General features: G+C 39.5%; 1 protein-coding gene across 3 annotated transcripts in view; it reads right to left on the reverse strand.

Moving 5' to 3' along the window:
- Positions 1 to 640: 640 nt before the first annotated feature.
- cep120 (centrosomal protein 120) overlaps positions 641 to 18,950 on the reverse strand; it is a 32,359-nt gene continuing 14,049 nt past the window's right edge. For all 3 annotated transcript variants that reach the window (XM_084946630.1, XM_084946631.1, XM_084946628.1), the window contains exons 13-21: positions 18,514 to 18,690; positions 18,288 to 18,377; positions 18,090 to 18,182; positions 16,965 to 17,126; positions 16,752 to 16,874; positions 16,096 to 16,194; positions 3,376 to 3,521; positions 2,568 to 2,834; positions 641 to 1,435 (exon numbers count right to left, since the gene is read on the reverse strand). In XM_084946630.1, the coding sequence (XP_084802756.1) occupies positions 2,618 to 2,834; positions 3,376 to 3,521; positions 16,096 to 16,194; positions 16,752 to 16,874; positions 16,965 to 17,126; positions 18,090 to 18,182; positions 18,288 to 18,377; positions 18,514 to 18,690 (1,107 nt within the window). In that variant the 3' untranslated portion in view covers positions 641 to 1,435; positions 2,568 to 2,617. The remainder of the gene's footprint in view (positions 1,436 to 2,567; positions 2,835 to 3,375; positions 3,522 to 16,095; positions 16,195 to 16,751; positions 16,875 to 16,964; positions 17,127 to 18,089; positions 18,183 to 18,287; positions 18,378 to 18,513; positions 18,691 to 18,950) is intronic.

The following is an 18,950-nucleotide window of genomic DNA, read 5'->3' on the forward strand; positions in this document are numbered from 1 at the left end:
TGAGCTGGAACATCTGCTCACCGTCAGCACACACTAATGCATCTGCGTGTGTGAGAGAACATGTTCTACATGTTATAACACATGTCGTCTGTCTGCTCAGCGCAGTCCATCTTCAGCTCTGTTTCATTTCACTTTGGACCTAAAAGTGTTTTGCATTTTTTGATTTTACTCTTCTATATTTACTGCTTTAAAAAAAAGAATTCTAACAGCTGTAATTAACAGAAACTGCAGAACTTACAGTTTAATAATCAATTGGATGGATTGTAGGAAATATTTTGAGAATTTAAAATATCCCGATGGCACATGGAAGTGTGCAGCTAGGATCATAAATGACCTCACTCAGTTACTTGCGTCCTGTATTACTCGAGTACTTAAGCTCCAAACAGTCCAATGAGCAACAGCAGTTATAGATTCATTTTTAAATCATCTTCCTCCTCATTTGGTTTAGAATAAAATCACATTCAGGACTCCAATGAAATATTCTCATATTTACATTTACTGGCGAACAGAGAAATGAATTTATTTAAACAGAAACGGTTTCATGAGAATTTAACACGATGAGTAATGAGTGATGAGTTTTTAATGATGAGTAAACATACTGATCTGCTCTAAAAAACACTAATGAAAGACACACAGCAGCTTTTCTCTCAAAATAATTTATTCCAGACGTGCACACAGATCAGTCATCTCTGATCATTAAAAAATAAATTAGGTCTCAGTGTTTGCAGGAGAGTTTCTGAGGCTACAGCGCCACCTGCTGTCAGACAGAAAAACTCCTCAACACTGCACACAGGCTCATCAGAGTCTCTAATAACTTAAAAAGAACATTTACTCAGTAGTGCTTCAGGCTCTAAAAGATCACTCTGCTGGTTTCCTGTTTTTAGTAAAGAAACGTCCGATCTTGTTGATTTTAACAAGTTAGTTTTTATTATATTATAATTTATTCTCTGCTTCCTAAGCAGCCATTATGTAAAAATGAGCATAATAACTTCAACAAAATAAATGTATCTGCATGGAGTGAAAAAAAAAAAAAGGAAGTTTTCCTGATCCTCTGTTAAACTAAACCGAATATCTTTTTCAGATATTCACAAAACATGAAATAAAGGAAGAAATCGAACAATTAACTATCATTGTTTGAGTCTGTGGTGCGTTCACTGACACAACAAATGAAGGACGAGTCTATTTACACAGTTAATACACTAACAGACACTCAGTGAATGTTGCAGTGTCCTTGAACGTTATGCATTTGTCATTTTAAAGGTAAAACACTGAAAATCAGCAGGATGATGCTTTAAAAGCAAAACTCTGAGTTTTTATACAACACTCACTCGTTCACAGATAAACACAGATTTTAAATAGAGGTTGATTTATGTAACAGACGCTGTCGAAGCTTCAGGACTCCGGGAGAGTTCATCCACCATCATGCGCTTGAGTTCTGTTTGGAGACAGATTGTGGCGCACATGAGAAAAAGATCTCATTCAGGTTCTATGTAACTATATTTTCTATCATATCTATTCTATTGGTGCATGTTCATAATGAGGTTGGTAAAATTTTTAAATAACGAGGTCAGTGCATGTACAAGTACTCTCTGTGGGCTAAAACCTCTGACTTCAGACTGCTCTGAATACTTAATATCACAGTTTTTTTTTTTTACTGCTTGCTCTGTATGATGTCACAGAGAGGGGGTATCCCTAATACAGTTATCTCAGACACAGAAGCCATAGAAGCTACATGCTGTTGATCTTTCCGTTAAAGTGAAAGCCAATCGTAGGAAAGCTGCCTTTTTCCATATAGACACTGCTGATATCGAACTTTACACACTGTACTACATTAAACTCCATGATTAAGGTACATGTGACATATCACTGCCAGCACAGGAGGCTCAAGGCCTTGTTTAAAAAATAAAAATACTTACAGAGAGCGCAATAATTCAATAATATGCTGCATTTACTTTAAAAATGTCCCCGCTGCTCGGTAATTGTCTTATAAGGACCATTGTGCACGTCTCATTGCTTTATGTGATAAATAGAGAGGCAAACTGTTTTACATTTAATCAAAATGTAACACAGCACAGATCTGCACGAATGCACAAAGGTCTAGGTTAACATTAATTATTTATGTTATACACAAATACCATAATAATGAAAAATTTAATGCCTGATTGTGCAGCACAGAGGAAAGATGTTTATTCAGCAGTCGGGATCTGCTGAATAAACATCTTTCAGACTGACGTGGTCTGTGGTCGGTTGGAGCCCTCAGGCTCTGCTTCGCCCGTGTGTCTGAAAGTGAGGGTGGTCCTGAAAGGGGAGGAGCTAAAACAGCGCGTTTCAGATGAGCTGAGGGGATGCAGGTTACAGGGATTACTTTGAACTATAAATCATGAAAAGCTGTTGTAGTATTTTCCAAAAATAAAAATATATGCTGGATATTATCAGAAAGGGTCCATTTAAATTTTACCCAATTACAACAAACGTGTCGCCTGTTTGTTTTCTTTCTGAAGAATTACAAAGATGTGATCAAATCGGACTCAGGTTTCGAACTGAATTCAAACAGGTAGCCGATTTACCTGCAGCCTCAGGTGCGACTCAGACTCTGATTGGACGGCTGCAGCAGCGGTCAGAGCTTCCCTCTGTCCGTCATGGCTTCCTGTATCTGCCTGTTGAGCTCGGCGATGATTCGGTCTTCGTGGGTATAAACTCCAGTCCTTAGCAACGCGTCTCTCTCTTCCAACAGGCGGCTCAGGTGCTCTTCGGCACTCTCGCTCAGAGCCAGACCGGGGGCGGGGTCAAGCACAGAGGGGGTGGGGCCTAATCTGTCATCTTGCTGTTTTAACCTGTTGAAGAAAACAAAATGCCTTACAGGAGTCTGTACTGTGAAGCAGGGTTTGGGGCAATATACTTTCAGGTTCAACGCTCAGATTTTATTATTACAAATGAGGCATGTTGCCATGGTAACTTATGCTGCAGATTTGCAGAACTTTTATGTTCAAGAAGAGAAAAAGCTACTGCCAAAGGATGCATCAGTCCTCTGGAAAGTAGTGTAAATAAGAAACTGAATTTTATTCATTCATGTTTTAGGTGCAACTTTATTTTTTTTTTTCCTGTTGGCTGTAATTAAAAAAAAAAGTAATTGCTCACAGCTGTTTGCTGGCTTATAGTGAATTTTGTCTACAGAGGCATTTCCAGTCTTAAGCGTGCAGACAGCTTTACTCCTGTCATTCTCTATGATGTTTCAACTGTTTCGTGTGAGCGTGCTCACAGCTGGGTTGGCCAAGCTGATTTTTGCGACCACTTTGCGGTTGCTGATGTTGGGATAAGTGCAGCCACGTAACAGAAAGACACCCCAAGTCTGTTGAACTTGATCATCACCATCACCTGTTGAGCTCGTTCCTGATGCTGTCCAGCTCCTGTCGGTCCTGTCGGACCGCCTCCTTCTCCTCTGTTGCTAGGTAACGCAGCCTCATGGCTTCGAGCTCAGCCTGTTGTTTCTTCAGACGCGTCATGGCGTTTTCCTGCTCCCGCTGCAAAAAACAAAACAAGAGAAACTATGAAGCTGTTAATGTTTGTTAAATGTGAGCAGAATCAGGTTCTCTTTCACCTCACGTAACCTCAAGAACTTCACTGTGACTTCCAACACGTTTGACTTGAACCTTGGCATTCAAGCACCGGTCAACTGATCAGATCTGAACTGAGAATATTTGAAAATAAACCTCTGACCCGTGCGCTGAAATGTGTGAGTTCAGATGCCAAGAAAGTGTTTTTCCAAATTGCACACAGAGCACTGTGGTGATAAATTTGTCTGGTTTCACATTTTCATAAAGCTGGCCTGAGAAAAATGCCGCAGGGCTTCGAGAGAATTCACACGGAGACCAACAGCAACGCGGTGAGAACTCAAAGGAAACTTAATAAAAAATGTCCAAAAGCCGTATTTCTCTCAGCTGCTCGGGCCTCCAGCTCAGAGTTCCCAAAACCGTCCCGAACAGCAATCTGAGCCGAGTCAGCTGGACGCTCATAAATCAACAAAACCGTCTGAAGGGAGAAAACAAATGTGGCGTTCCTTCAGACCTTTAATTATAAATGTAAAGAGTTATTATTTAAAGGCTGCAGGTTATACATCCAACAACCTGCAGAAAAAAAAATCTGATATAAGAACATAAAAGATTGAAGGTGATGACATGACTCCAACATATGAACCTACTGTCTACGAGAAGGGATAAAAAGAGCATGTGCTGTGAAAACCTCGCGCTTTCAAACCGTATTTAAGACATAATTAAATGTAAAAAAAAATGATCAAATAATCTAGATTAAAAAAGTACAAAGTCTTTTTTGGTCAAAATAATAAAATGGGAGAAAAATAATGCAAAATCTCAACATACAAAAGCATAAAGTGATGTTACCAAATATCTTTTTACTTTTAAATTAGAAAAATATTACATATTCAACACGAGAAGAGAAGCAGAAAAGCACACTGGGAGAATTTTCTACTTTCAGTTTATTAAAAATGACCGAAAACGTTGAATAAATATGAAAACAGCTGCCGATGAATCATCTATTGGCTAATCATTGCAGCTCACGTTTTATGTAGTGATTGGAGTGCATGTTTGGTGAAAACAGTTACTGGGGTATTTCTTATTATTCTGACTGTCACCATTAAAAGTGACAAATATCTGGCTACACGTGAACCCTGGAAGGATGTGTGAATGTTTCCAGCACTAGCAGAGGGTCAGCAAGTCATCAAAATCATTCATAACCCCAGTCGAGGGCTGCCGCTAACACTTATTTTTGTTATTAAGCAAATTTGAGAACGAATTATGTGGTTAGAAATGATGATCCAGAAAAGTGGTTAAAGAAAATTCTCATGTTTGGTAATTAGTTACCGCTGAAGGTTATAGTTAATTAATCAGTTAAACCACTTCTTAAATGTATTAATTAATCTGATGACTAATGTCATGATCATGTGATTGTTGTTTGGTCTGTAAAACATCCAGCAGTGAAGTCTGATCTGTGTAACAGTCCAAAAACAAATTTAAAGATTTAAATTAAACTGAATGAACTAAAGAGTAATGAGTCATTTAGAAACATCTAATATTTGCCCTTTTAGCAGCTACTCAGCTGTGACGTTCTTCTCATGTCTAATGTTTTGCTTGCAAAGTTGCATTTGCAAAATCTAAACAAATAATTTATTTCATTATAAAAGACAGAAAAAAGCTGAATATTCAGCACATTGGTTTTTAAAATTATTTAAAGAATTGAAATATTGAAGTGATTGCATAAAACACAGAGGCAAGCTGACCAGCAGCTTCATTAACATTAACAGAATGTGAGACCAAAAAATGCAGGAAAGTAGTTGTCTGAAAAACAGTCCAAAATATTTAATCTGTCATATGTCAGGATCAAGATTGGCAGCACTTAATATCAAACTATTACATGTTTTACTAACAGGTAAACAATTAATCAAATCAACCAATTGGGTTTTAGGTTTTTAGGGTTACTTGCAGGATGAAGTTTGTCTGAGCTTTAGCACAAAGGTTTTAAGTCACTTGGCCACTGGTTTTGGTTTATGGCAGCTTTATGTGCTTTTTAGCTTTATGTGGTAACTTGTTTCTTATCTTCATGCTGTGCTGAAGATCTGGAGGTTGTCCACTGTTCTATCTGACAAACAGACCAAAATATTTAATATCTGATGGCTGAACAGCAAACAAACAGTAGGAAGTTATGACAATCAATACTTTGGGGATTTTAGGGGGTGGGGGGTGGGGGTGGGAGCCTTCTTTTTTCTTATCATGAAAAAACTGAGATGCTCTCTTTAATAGCTAAAACTAAAAATTATGTTGATTTATTAGGTAACTGATTTTTAAAAAATATTTTTAAATAAATGATTTTCACAGGGGAGTTTAATGTTCTTGCTGCACCTCCCTGTTGTCTCTGGGTATGACAGCTGCCTCCCACTATCCACAGATCAGCTCATTTGATTAATCGCTGATTTAAAATTGACTGTAGGCATGATTGTGAATCAGAATGTTTCTCTGTGTTCGGCCTACGAAGGGCCGGCAATCTGTCCAGGGTTTACCCTGCATCTCTGACCAAGCTTGCCAAAATGAGCTGGGACAGGCTCCAGCTCACTGCAGCCCTGAATCAGATCAGCTGTTCAGACAACAGATGGATCAAAGGTCTATGAAAACAGTGAAAGCTGTTTTGTCTAACTTCCAAAATATTAAATTTATCATAATTGAAAGGCAAATAAAAGCAGCAAATGTTGACAATTGTTAATTCTCCCTAAAGCGAATGGCAGTGTGTGGTTACGCGATGGTTAAGCACTCAACTCTTTTGTTTTTCCCCAGCAGAAAGAGTTTCACTGGAGTCTGGTGTGAGGTTTTGGTTTTTCCGTTTTGAAATCGGACGACAGTTTACATTTTTAGAGAACAAAATCCAAAAGTCTTTAAATTTACAGAAATGAGGCCCATAAAGTAGAAAGTTCAGAGGAATTGTGAAATGGGAACAAAAGCTTGATGGTTAATATGTAATCATGTATCAAAATAATGGACAATAACTTTCCATTGATGAGCTAATGGATTTACTGACTAACTGCGGCTTTATTTTCTTAGTATCCATTAGTTACAGTGCTGGTTGACCATGATCTCATGGGGAAGGCGCACCAAAGGTCGAAGGCGATCCTCTAAATTTAACCACTAAAAGCAGTGGTTAAAATATCTTTAATAGGCTGAGCAACATTACCATCCCATACTCAGCTGACGGCGCAATAATGAGGAAGAGTGCGAGCAGCAGAGCGCAGGCAGTGGGGAGGTGATCGGAGAGGCTGGAATCTGTCTGTGCGCTCGGCTGATAGAGAGCAGATCGAGCAGCCGGCTCATTCTGGATGGGAAAACCAACATTTTCACATTACACACACACAGAAAGCTTCCACTTTCACACGGCTGATCGCCTCCTCACAGAAAAAACACACCATCTCTCTCTCACACACACACTCACACACACGTGTGTTGACATAGGCTCAGCTCTCTGTGGACCATTAACAGTCTGTATTACAGGCCGTTTTAGGGCTAATTACTAGAAAAACAAACAGGCTAAACATTTTCTCTAGTGCCCGCTGCCAAGGACAACCTGAGGCCGAGTCCTGAAACAATCAGAGGACGAGGTGATACCGAGGCCTCAACAGGGGGGGTAGGAGGAACGGGGGGCACAGAGAAAAGTAGCTAAAAGTCAGGACTCTGAAGCAGATATTACACAGTTAGGCTCTGAATCACAACTGACAGCATCAAAATAACCACATGGACAGTTCTAACAAAATGTGGTCACCTACCTGAGAAGTGTATTTGACAGGACAGACATAGTTCTGGATGAAGGGGGACCAGTGGCCACGGATTGTAAACTAAATATAAGGCAACACAATTAATCTGATTTTGGCTTCCACCAATTATGAAAACAAAATAATCTGTATAAAATTATTCCGTTGGTTCCTTTTTCTGTTCAGCTCCCTTTAGAGGTTGCCACAGCAGATCATCTCCCTTCATCTCGCCCTATCCTCAGCACCCAACCCGATCACAACAACTATCATGTCCTCCTTCACGACATCCATGAACTTCTCTGTGGTCTTCCTTTTTTCCTCCAACCTGGCAGAGCAATCTTCAACACTCTTTCCCCAATATAGCCACCATCCCTCCTCTGCACATGTCCAAACCATCTCAAACATGCCCCTCAAACCTCAACCTGAGCTGTCCCTCTGATATTCTAATCTTGTCCCTTCGGGTCACTCCCAGTGAAAATCTAAGCATCTTCAACTTCTCCCACCTCCAGCTCGACTTCCTGTCGTTCATGCATCTTAGCAGGTCTCGCTACCATCTTGTAAACCTTCCCGTTCACTCTGCTGTCCTGATGTCTTATTGATTCGATCTGTCCATCTATCTTTCTGTTATACTCATTTCTAATCCTGTTCATCCTGCTCACTCCCAATGAAAATCTTAGCATCAGCTGAGGTAACCAAAGGAGAAACTTCACTTAACAAAACCCATGTAGAAGAAAGCTCAAGGTATGCTTTGACTCTAGGGGCAAATGCCAATTTTTGGAAGTTTTTGGTATTGTTCATTAAATAAAAAAAAGAAATAAAAAAGCTTCGGTCACGAAAAGCGATTAAATTAACGAAATTAATCTCAGCCTCTACTCAGAAGTGTCATCTCTTTGCAGATAAGATAAAATCCACAATCATGCAGCGATAATATTTATATTTCTCCATGAATATGCAAGCGTCCAAGTGGACTTCACCCTGCTCTTCAAGTTTTTTTTGTGACTGGTCATTTATCTATGATGCATCAACTACGACCTTCAGGTGCATTTAATAGAATATAATAGGCACAACTGCTTGTCCGTGGTGCATAAACACAACCTTACTGCTCAAGCACAGACCTCCCTCTCCCCGGCCACCTCCTGCAGCTTGTCCGGGGGAACACCAAGGCGTTCCCAGGCCAGCCGAGAGTTGTAATCTCTGCAGCGTGTCCCGAGTCTGCCCTGAGGCCTCCTCCTGGGGCCTTTTTACATCCTTTGATGTAATCGAGAGACTACGAGCATCTTGTGTAGAGCATGTGAAGCCCACTGCTGTGGTTCAAATCACAAAAAGTCAAACAATCAAAAATCACGACAGAAAGAAAGTTGGACTTGGAATTTCCAGTTTCACAGACGTTGTATTGGCCTATTTTTCATTTTTCAACATTAGTGGTACCGCTGTATCGAAATCTCTGAATATATAGCTGTGTCTATTATATCAGACTGTTTGAATAAAAGAGCATCCATCTTAAGTTCCCGATTCCTGAAACACATTCAAATGAAATGTTTAAACAGACCGAAAATATAAACTGAGATAAAATGATATCCACGACCACTGTGAACCACAACACAACATCCAGCCTTCACTGCTCCTTTATCAACGGCTAAAAAAACTGCTGTGAGCCTGGAGATGAAGACCAGGCTGGATGCTGGTTTCTGGGATGGATGCTCCGAGAATGACTTCTCCTCCCCCGCTGTCTGACCCTCCATTACTCGCCTGTACTGTCAGAAGTCTTGAGCAGCTGGGTGGGGGATGCCTCGTACAAACACTTTCATCCCATCGCTTACATGTGGACACACTTTTCTATAATCACATGAAGTTTTCTGAGCAGCTCGCCACCTGTGGGAGTTCAGGGGGAGTTTTTCACCAGTGCTCTGTGAGCTTGTTTAGAGACATGACGGATAAAACACGAAGGAAATGAGGATGATTAGAGATAAACGAGGGTTCATAGCTTCATATACAAAATCTCTGGTTTCCATAAGAAGCTGGGTGAGCTTCACACACAAGAGCAGTTTTGTAAATCACTTAACCCATATTTTGGCCGTCTGGAGAAAAACAAAGTGGAGTTTAAGTAATAAGGACTCACAGATGTTTTTAGAAAATGTGCAACTTAAATTGTTTGAGTAAATCGCTATACAAATACAGGCAATTTACCATTTCCTCACATGAAAAAAAAATATCAGCAAGTTTTATTTATTCAAGAAGTGGACTGATGAGAAATTTGCCAATTTTAGGAAATAAAACTGGAATAAAATGTTTTTGAATATAGAGACGGATCAACAAGTTTTCAGAATTGAAGTCATCAATTTCATCTTGAGAACTCTTACCATCATACTGATATAATTATTAAGTCAATATCACAACCAGCAGCCTAAATAGTGTAATGTTTGCAGGCTTTTCAACCTCACTAATTAAATGTAGCACTGAGCAGATGAGATCTTTGCAACAGAGGGTTAAACATCCCTGCAGCTCTGTTATATCTGCTATGTTTGAAGGGTTAAGGTCCGTATGTTCAGGCTGCAGGGACATGCAGAGTGGAGGTTTAAGACCAATAAGCAGGAGATAAAAGCTGCAGGAGCAGAGTTGAAGAATGTCGTCCGTCTATAATGGAGACCGAAACATTTAACATTAAGCACTGGGTTTGTATTCACTCTTTGAAGTGAAGTTTCAATGTATTAGTAGCACTGAAATATCGAAGTTGCGATACCTAGTTAAAGCTGAAGTTCTTATTTGTTCAATCTTTACCACAAGCAGCGACACACAAAATAAATGGTTTAAAAATAAATTATGGGACTAAAAGCTCAATAATCTGACCAAAATCAGCTTTCAAATTTACAATGTTTCACGTTGGTTGTTTGCATATTATAACTTCAGTCACCACAGTGAGCTGAAGAAAGAACGGCACAAACAGTGACAACATGCAGACGAGTGTGTAAAGCTGTGATCGGGCTTTTTGTAAGACCAACTCTGAACCATGTCAATCACTAAAAACTGCAGTTCTGCCCGACATATTAGTCGTTCACCTAAACTGTGATGTCAACACAGGCCTAAGCTTAAAACTCACTGCAGTAAAGACCAGAAATAAAAATCAAGCCCATCAGTGTTGTTGTAGAGCAAGAAGTCAAAGCGGCAAACAAAGTGATCGTGAAGGGTTTTCAAATGATCTGAGAAAGTCATCTTTTCCAACTGTCACAAAATCTTCCTCTGTCATCTGGGAAACTCTGTACTACTGCATGGAAATAAAAGTGAAAAGCAGTTAGAGACTAAACTGCTTGTGCACCCATGTCTTCTCAACCCCGCCTCAAGCATGCCTGGTGCCAGAAGGCAAATACAGAGCGCTAGTCTATTCCTGGGGCAAAACCAGGCTCACTTAACTTTAAACAGCAATGTTTTCCTGGACTTAACCAAACTAAACCTATCTGCGTGGAAATGCAAGAAAACGACAAGAGAAAAAACAAAAACGATAAAAATCAGCCTCAGCTTTATAATAACCAGAAAATGCTCTACAAACCAATTTTCACTATTAATATCCAACCAGCTTCCTAACAGCTTACTCCATTTCAGAGTTGTGATGGGGGGCTGGACCGAAGCCTAGCTCAGCTGTCGCGGGGCGAGAGGCAACTGAAGTTTAATTAACGGTCAATTTTCCATTTATTAACAATGGTTATAGTAGAGTCTTTCCCATTTTTCATTGTTTGACACATTCTTTTGGCTCCATTTGAGGTTTCTGTTCCTGAGAAATAACTGATGTTCATTACCAGCTCTCTGACCGACAAGTGGTCAAAAACGTCATTTCTATTCCAACTGTTTGCAATTTGTGTTAAATTCAGGTTCCCAGTGGAGCTGCTTGGCTCTTTATATTAAACTTCTATGAACTACCACTGTTTGTCTTTCCTGCTTTGTTTATGTGTTTTCAGCCGCGTGTTTACTTCCAGATGGACTGAAAACCATCCAGCAAAGCAACTGTGTGGAAAAAATTGGAAAATTCATCATGTGTAGAGTAATATTCCTTAAAATCTCTCAGTACCGATCAAACCCTTTGACCCTCGCTGTCTGGGACAGCACCCCTCACACTGGGACTCCATAATATTTCAGGAATGACCAGTGGGAACCATCAGAGTGTCCACTGAGACCAGTAACACTGAAATACCCTCAGACAACATGTTACATCTGCTGTTTGACAGACAGTTTTATACAAACACACTCACGGCGTCATGAGAGAGGACACTTTTAGTCTGGATAGCCCCGAGGGGAGCTGAACTCAGCAGCAAGATCACATGACCAATGAAACCAAGACATGATGGAGGTTAACTGGTCCAAGCAGAGAATGATCAGTATGGACCTTCAACAACCTGTTATAAAACTTTAACCCCCGGCAGACTCTTTGCCACAGAAGTCTTTGGTTTCCCATGGAAAAGGATTGCATTTTTCTACGTGGTAAGATAAAAAGCATTTGCAGGTATGTGGGCACATGGAAGATGCTGCACTTAAAATCAATAAAATAATAAATACTCTGTGGCAATCAGTGGAGTATTGAGCTCCTAATCGTGATGACCAACTCCAACTCTACTGCTACATCTTCAAAAGGTCCAGAAGAGTGAAGAATGTTATCTTGTGTGACAGAAGTTTGTGCATCGCCACATTGTAATCTAAGTAATTCTACCCTGTATATGTATACCCTATAATGCTACCCTGTGTTCTTCTAGTGGTCCACAATATTTTGAATGAAACACTAATCCATCAAGTTTTTTTTCCACTTATCTAACTCAGGGTGGTTGGGGGTCAGAACGTGTCTCTGGTATCATAGGGCGAAGGATTGAGTACACCCTGGAAAGGTCAGCAGGCTAACACAGTGAGACAGACAACCATTCACGCTTACAGCCAATTTAGAATCACCTAGCCCACATCTTTTTGGATTGTAGGAGTATCTGGAGAGAACCTCCACATGTAATGTACTAAAAACTGCACTACTGAGTACATTATGTGCACTTTTATATAAGTAGATTTACATTATTGCAAAACTGATACACAACAGACTGTATGATTATAGATAAAACTGCTGAAATATTTCCGAACGTAAGCTTCCGGTTAACCTTTAATTTTTCTTTTTACCTGGATCTTTCTCAACTTCAATTGATGTCTCTTCGTCACAATACACTGATGTTTTGACATAAAGTCATAGTGGGCATTTCTTTATATTCTGTTTATAGTTTCAATTAATTTTCCAAGGTTTTACATCATTTTAAGCTCACAAAAGTACAAAAAGTACCTTATTATTATTATTATTATTATTATTATTATTATTGTTAATAAATAATTGTATATATTCAATTATTTACTTGAATTCTAAAAATATAAGATTCATGGTTTTTAAAATGGCCATCTGCAAATTCCAGCAACGGCCTCAGTAGCAGTTCAAATGTGAGCGGTACCCAAAGCTAGAAACAATAGATTCTTCAGGAAAAAAAAAAAACAACTGCTAAAATGTGAAGCAAAATGTACTTGAGTGGCCTAGAAATGCTGAAAAAAAGGCATTAAAAATAACCCACTTTTGCATAATTTGTCCATCAGACGCAGGCAGGTGGTTTTAATGTTGTGGCTTATGATTTGACTTCTATGGTGGACTTCAGTTCACATCAGAACAGCAACAGCCCCTTTTCTTTCCTCCATAAACTTGGATTTTGTATCAAAGCCTTTGTTACTGCTGGATCTGCTGAAATAAACTGGCCAAGAAGTCTTTGCTTCTTTCTTTTCAAGAAAATGACCAAGTGTAATTCTCTGTCCCACAACACCTAGCTTCTAAAAATACCACATTTAGCTTCTCGTCCCAAAACTTTAATCTCTTTGTGCCCTAGTATTTTTTCTTTGAAAAGACCAACTTAAGCTCCTTGTCCCAATATTTTGAATTCAAAAAGGCAGGGGCCGACCCTCTGATCTAAAACCACAGTCCTGTGTGGGTATTAATTCTCCAGCCGCTTGCACCTCCTGGGTAGAAAAGCACATTATTCCTTGGACAAGAATTTTTATGATCTGACTTGAGCTAAACAGCACGCCATGCGAGGCGCTGAGAGGAGAGAATAAATAGGCGAGGAGAGGCCGAGAAAAACCAAACAAGCGGCGGCTTTAAAAACCGCGGCGCACCAAGACAGATGGTCGTGTAAACACAGGCCTGATATTTTATAAAAAGCGAGAGTGTGACATCTGAATAGTTAGCGCCTGACTAGCTTATTGCTCAACGCAAACCCAGGGAATGATTAATAGGTGGGGGGTGACACTCAGAGCTGAACCCCCTTAGAGGTGCATAAATCACTCTGTGTTTTCTTTACAATGATGTGGCACTTAAGAGAGGGGAGGAAGGAGGGATGGGGAGGAAAAACCAAAAGAAAAAAAAAGTGAGAACAAAGATGGGAAACGAAAAGGAAGGCGATCCAAAAGGAGGCAGACAGGAGGTACAAGGAAGGATACGTGAGGCAGACGAAGAAACTAAAAGAGAAAGAAGGCAAAATAAGCAAGAGTGAAGGTTACAAAGAAAGTCAAATGCCAAAATTAAGAAAAGAAAGGAGAACTAAAATGAGGAAGAAGTTTGAACGTGATAAATAGTGAAGGCACGAGAGAAGGAGAAACTGTCAAACAAGAAGAAAAAAGGAGACAGGAGGAAACAAAAGAGGCGAGGCTGCTGTAAAAAGGAAAAATGAAAGAGAGACGGAGAGCGAGGGGGAGGAAAAATGTCCGTCCAGTTTTCCAGCTGGTTAATGTCGGTAACAGTTATTAGTTTGTCAGATAAGGTCTGTGCGTCTGCGTGTGTTTACATTAGGCTTAGTCTGACTAAAGCCCCACTTAGTGCTGTGTGTGTGCACTTAAACGTCTACCCCTGTGAGGACAAGTTTCAGTTGTAGGCCTGTGGAGTGATGACGTGCTCACTCACTTTGTGACAGACCTTCAAAGGGTTTGGTTTCAGGGTTTGGGTTGGTATTAGGTTTAGGCATTTAGTAGTTATATGTGAATCAGAGTCCTCACAAAGATAGGTGGATGAGTGTGTATGGGCTGTTAAGAACTGATGGCTGTCTACTTCAACTCTGCTAAATATTTGACTCCAATGTAAAAACACACTTCGTTCTCCTCCCGTTTTCTTTCTCCTTCAGACATACAAACACACACGTGTGTCTTTCCAAACTTGTGAGGACACAAAACCAATACAAATCCACTCTTAATCCTCAAACAGCATAGATATATACACTTTGATGCTTTTTGGGCCTCTGACCACAGAGTGTATACTGTAAAAGATGCATGTAGCAACGTGAAAGTGCCTTAAATCTTTTTAATGACCAGCAGAGAGCAACTCCTCTGTTTTCAAAAAGACTGCTTTCATGCCTTATTAAATACAACGTCATGGTCATTTTTTAAGTTATGGTCCCTATTAGAATAGAGCGGCAGCAGACGTCACTAACCAAAAGCTGAATTCCGGTTTTCTATTTCCATCTTTTGCTGTTGATGCTTTCACGTAACTTCCCACGATGCACCAAACATTACTTCTCCACTCTTTGCACACCTTCAGCTTTTGTCCAGTTTCTCTTGTAGTTTAAGTTCTGGCCTTTTTGTTTGTCATCTCTCTACGCTCCTTTATCCTCTCTTTTTACCCCCTAGCTGGTCATCGATGGTCACTCCCGCTCAATGAGACTGTTTCTAATGGAAATTTCTTTTTGGGGTTCTCCGTCTAATATCTGGGGCTTTATTTAGGGTCCTAATGTTACAATATAAAGTGCTTTGAGATTATGTTTAAGCTATAAACTTTCGTTTAAAGTGAATTACTCAACTTGGCGACCAACTGCAGGGTGATGAAATGTGTCGCAGCATTTGGACCAACACACTGAATGGCAACCAAACATTCACTCTCACATTCACACCTACAGCCAATTTAAAATCACCAGTTAGTCTATAAAGAACATGTTTAGATTGAGGAAATAAAAAGACAACACCAAAAAAGGTGACAGCAATATAAAGTCTACAGTAAGTTTTAAATTGCCTTAAAACTCAATCACACATCTACATGCTGCTGCATCCTCAGTATGATGTGACGTGTGTGGAGCTATGGTTGGTTTCCTCTGCTCACTCTATGTCTTTAAACAGAGCACTTACATGTCCTAACACTGTCGGCTCATCTCTAGCAGCAGATTTAAAAACCTGCAGCATCCCCTCACTGAAAAACTACAATTATCTGCTGTGAAATATGACCGCTGTCAAGACGGTCCGAGGTCAGCTCCTCTCACTCGCTTTGTTTTAATGGTAAAGTTTGGGTTTTGTTTTTGTCAGTTTCAGGTAGTGCTGTCATCATTCTGTCCTGTTCTGTTGTGATTCTGGACTACTAGTCTTGTTTTCATCCATCTGGTTACTGATGTCATTACAACCTGGAATAGTCTATGAATATCAACTTGGAATGTAATTAACATTTAGCTTCAGATGTTATTGCGCTTTTCTAAAAACAAAAATAAGTAACTGTAATTTGCTGAAAAATCCTTTTTATGTTTGGTTTGTTATGAGTTTTTAAACACATTTACATACTTAACAGGGATAACCACTGGCCCATATTTTTATACTTAGACAACTAGTATGTACATACATTTACAGCCCATATTAACATGCAAACATGCATTGTTAAGACTACCCGTCCTTTAAATCTGTAACCCCAGTATAAAGGTTTAGCACTCTGCAGTAAACACCTCCTATAAGAATCACATCCTTCTCTGGGTGAACCATACCTGTTTGAATCGAGCAAGCTCCTTTAAGGCACGCCCCCACTGCTGCTTGTAGTGTAGCTTGGATTTAGTGGCGGACTCCAGCTTCCTCTCCAGCTCCACCTGACAACGAAAAACACCTTTTGTGCTTTTTTCAATAGCATATTTATTGTGTTGCATTTTTTTTGTTTTCGTTTTTAGTTTATTTCTTTCAGTATTGCTTTATTTTTTACTTATTTTAGAGTTATTATTGCAAAAATGTATTAATGTTATTTAATCCTTTTAGCTTAAAAAAGGTTATAGAGCACTGTTTTATGTAATATTGTAGTATTACATGTTGTATAATAATTTTTATTATTTTAGACTTTTAGCAGCTTTTTTAGCATTTTCTCTAATATTGCTTTATTTCACTAACTAACCTGTAGAGTGCAAATTGTGTAATTTTCTTTGAGTTTCATTAAATTTCATCTTGTAATATTTTTATATATTTCATTTGCTCTGTCCCATCAGCTTATCATATATCTGTGAAGAAAATCTGGAAACCTGCACAGAAAGGTGATGTACAAATAAGGTCTGTCAGTTTTTTATTTCTTTACTCTTTTGCTGTAACTTTGACTTTAATTTCATTATAATGAGTACCGTCTTTCCAGATAGTACTATTCCTAAAGCAGATGCTTTACCTTCTCTAGGGTGAGCAGGTTGATCTCTGACTGCAGTCTGAACTCGGGTCTGATGTTCTGTTGTTCTCTGAACAGCTGGAACTCTTTCTCCAGCTGTTTGTACCGAGACTCACCATCTGCAATCTGCACAACAGGAGCACAAAGAAAAGAATAGAAGAAGTCACTTTACTTTACAATCAGAATCAGTCAAACAGATTAATCCTCAATCTCTACCTGCTGCAGTAAACGGGCTCGTTCCTCCTCCATCAGTCGGACTTTTTCTCTCTCTAGCGCCACCCGGTGGTCGCACTCCTGTCGCAGTCGTCTGCTGCTCTCCTGCAGTTCCCTCTGGGTCAGCTCATGCTCGGCCCGCAGCTCCCTCTGCAGCCTCTGAGTCTGAAAACAGAGATGCACTCACTTTACTGTAGAGAAACGGTTTGGTCAGTTATAATCTTGAGTAGAGTGAATGTCACTGCCTGGTCACTTCCCTCTACCTTTGTATGTGTGAAATATACGTAGACTGCATGCATTTCACATTCTCAATAATCAATACATTTTTAGATATTACATTTTGCAGAGAGCTAAAATCTACAATCTACCAATGAACACTTTGACTGCAAGAGTCAAATGGTCTGCTTAAATGGGGTCTTTAAGAGATCTCAGAAAAAAAATATTATTATGATAATAATACTAAAAATGTTAAGAAAAAGGCTTTTACATACATTCTATGGTCAAAATAGCCCTGGAGAAGCTTTAATGAAGACTTCTGTGCAGCATTTCACCTTTAATCTACATTTTAAACATAAGCACAGCCGATGTTCTGACTAAAAGTGTTTTAAAAGAGCCAAAAATATAAAACACACACTTGTATCTTTAGATTTATTGAAGTGTCTTTGTTATGCTTACATTTTCTATAATAACAAACCCTGCTATAAAGGGGCAAGATTAAACTTTGGAAATGGCCACATAATTTCTAGTCTATGTTAAACAAGAACTACAAAAAGTACAGTTTTACTGATAGCTGCTTTTGAAGTGTGAGCTATTAGCATTTGGAATGAATGAAGAATTGGTTTTATATATAACGTTGTACACAAGATGGTGCTACAATGTGTGGCATAAAAGTCATAAAGCGGTTGAGGTGATGGATGATGACAGATGCTGATAAATTACTGAATGATGCAATGATCCAAACACTTCATGTGATGTCTGATGATCAATTTTCTGTCTACAGTCCTCCTTCTATCAAGCAAGTGTTGACAACACACTAAAACACACATTTACAGAATTACCATTACAATAATTTGTATGAATATTATGAGCCTTTGATACTGTATGTTGTGTCATCAGCTAGAATCAGACCTCCAGCTCAGCCTCAGCCAACTGTTTCTCTCTCCTCTCCAGATCAGACAAAGTCTTCTGAAGTTGCTCCTCCAGCAGGTTATACTCCACCTCCTGCAAACACACACAGATGTGGAGAAGTGAGCAGGAGGGACCTTTCAGTAAAACGTAAGCATATATTGATATGTGAATTTGTGTAGGCGGGTGTAGACTCTCCACCTTCTTCTTGACCAGAGCTTCTCTCTCTCGGTCTCTCCTCCTCCACTCTTCTGCTAACGCCTGCATGTGGCTCAGCTCCTTCTTCCTCAGCTAAAACAAGCATATTTTATAAACGTTATATAATAGTCGACTCCTACAGGGAAAAAAATTGTTCAATTTTTGGCAAAAGTAAGAAAATATCTGAGCGCTGTAAGAATCCAATAAGCTGCATGGAGCTAGTGGTTACCTGATCATCAAACAGATCCTCCTGCTCCTCCTTCCACATCTCCAGCTCCAGGGCTGTGCGGTACTCTAGAGTCTCTCTGGGGACTGTAGGACCCAGTGGCGCTGTGTGGAGGCTGGAAGCTGCAGGTCTGGGCACTGCAGGGTGGAAGGATGGCTGCGAGCGAGGTGCAACTTCATTCTGTAGATATGTAGGAAAATAAACATGTCAAAAGTGATCTAGTTGAGCTAGAAACAAACAACAACATTTTACTCCAAGTAATCTGTGGTGATAGAAGACTAGAAAGAACAGGCGATATTTTTTTTTATCTCTAAAAGAAAACTAGCATGGACAGAAAAAGCCTGTTTTTAGAGCAGAACACATTCCCAGCTCAACAGTGTTTATATAGTTTTATTTTTGGAACATGACTCAGTTAAAAACATATTTTTCAAACCCTGGCA

This window comes from Perissodus microlepis, chromosome 12, assembly GCF_051167445.1.
Source record: "Perissodus microlepis isolate ML-2025 ecotype Zambia chromosome 12, ASM5116744v1, whole genome shotgun sequence".
NCBI lineage: Eukaryota > Metazoa > Chordata > Actinopteri > Cichliformes > Cichlidae > Perissodus > Perissodus microlepis.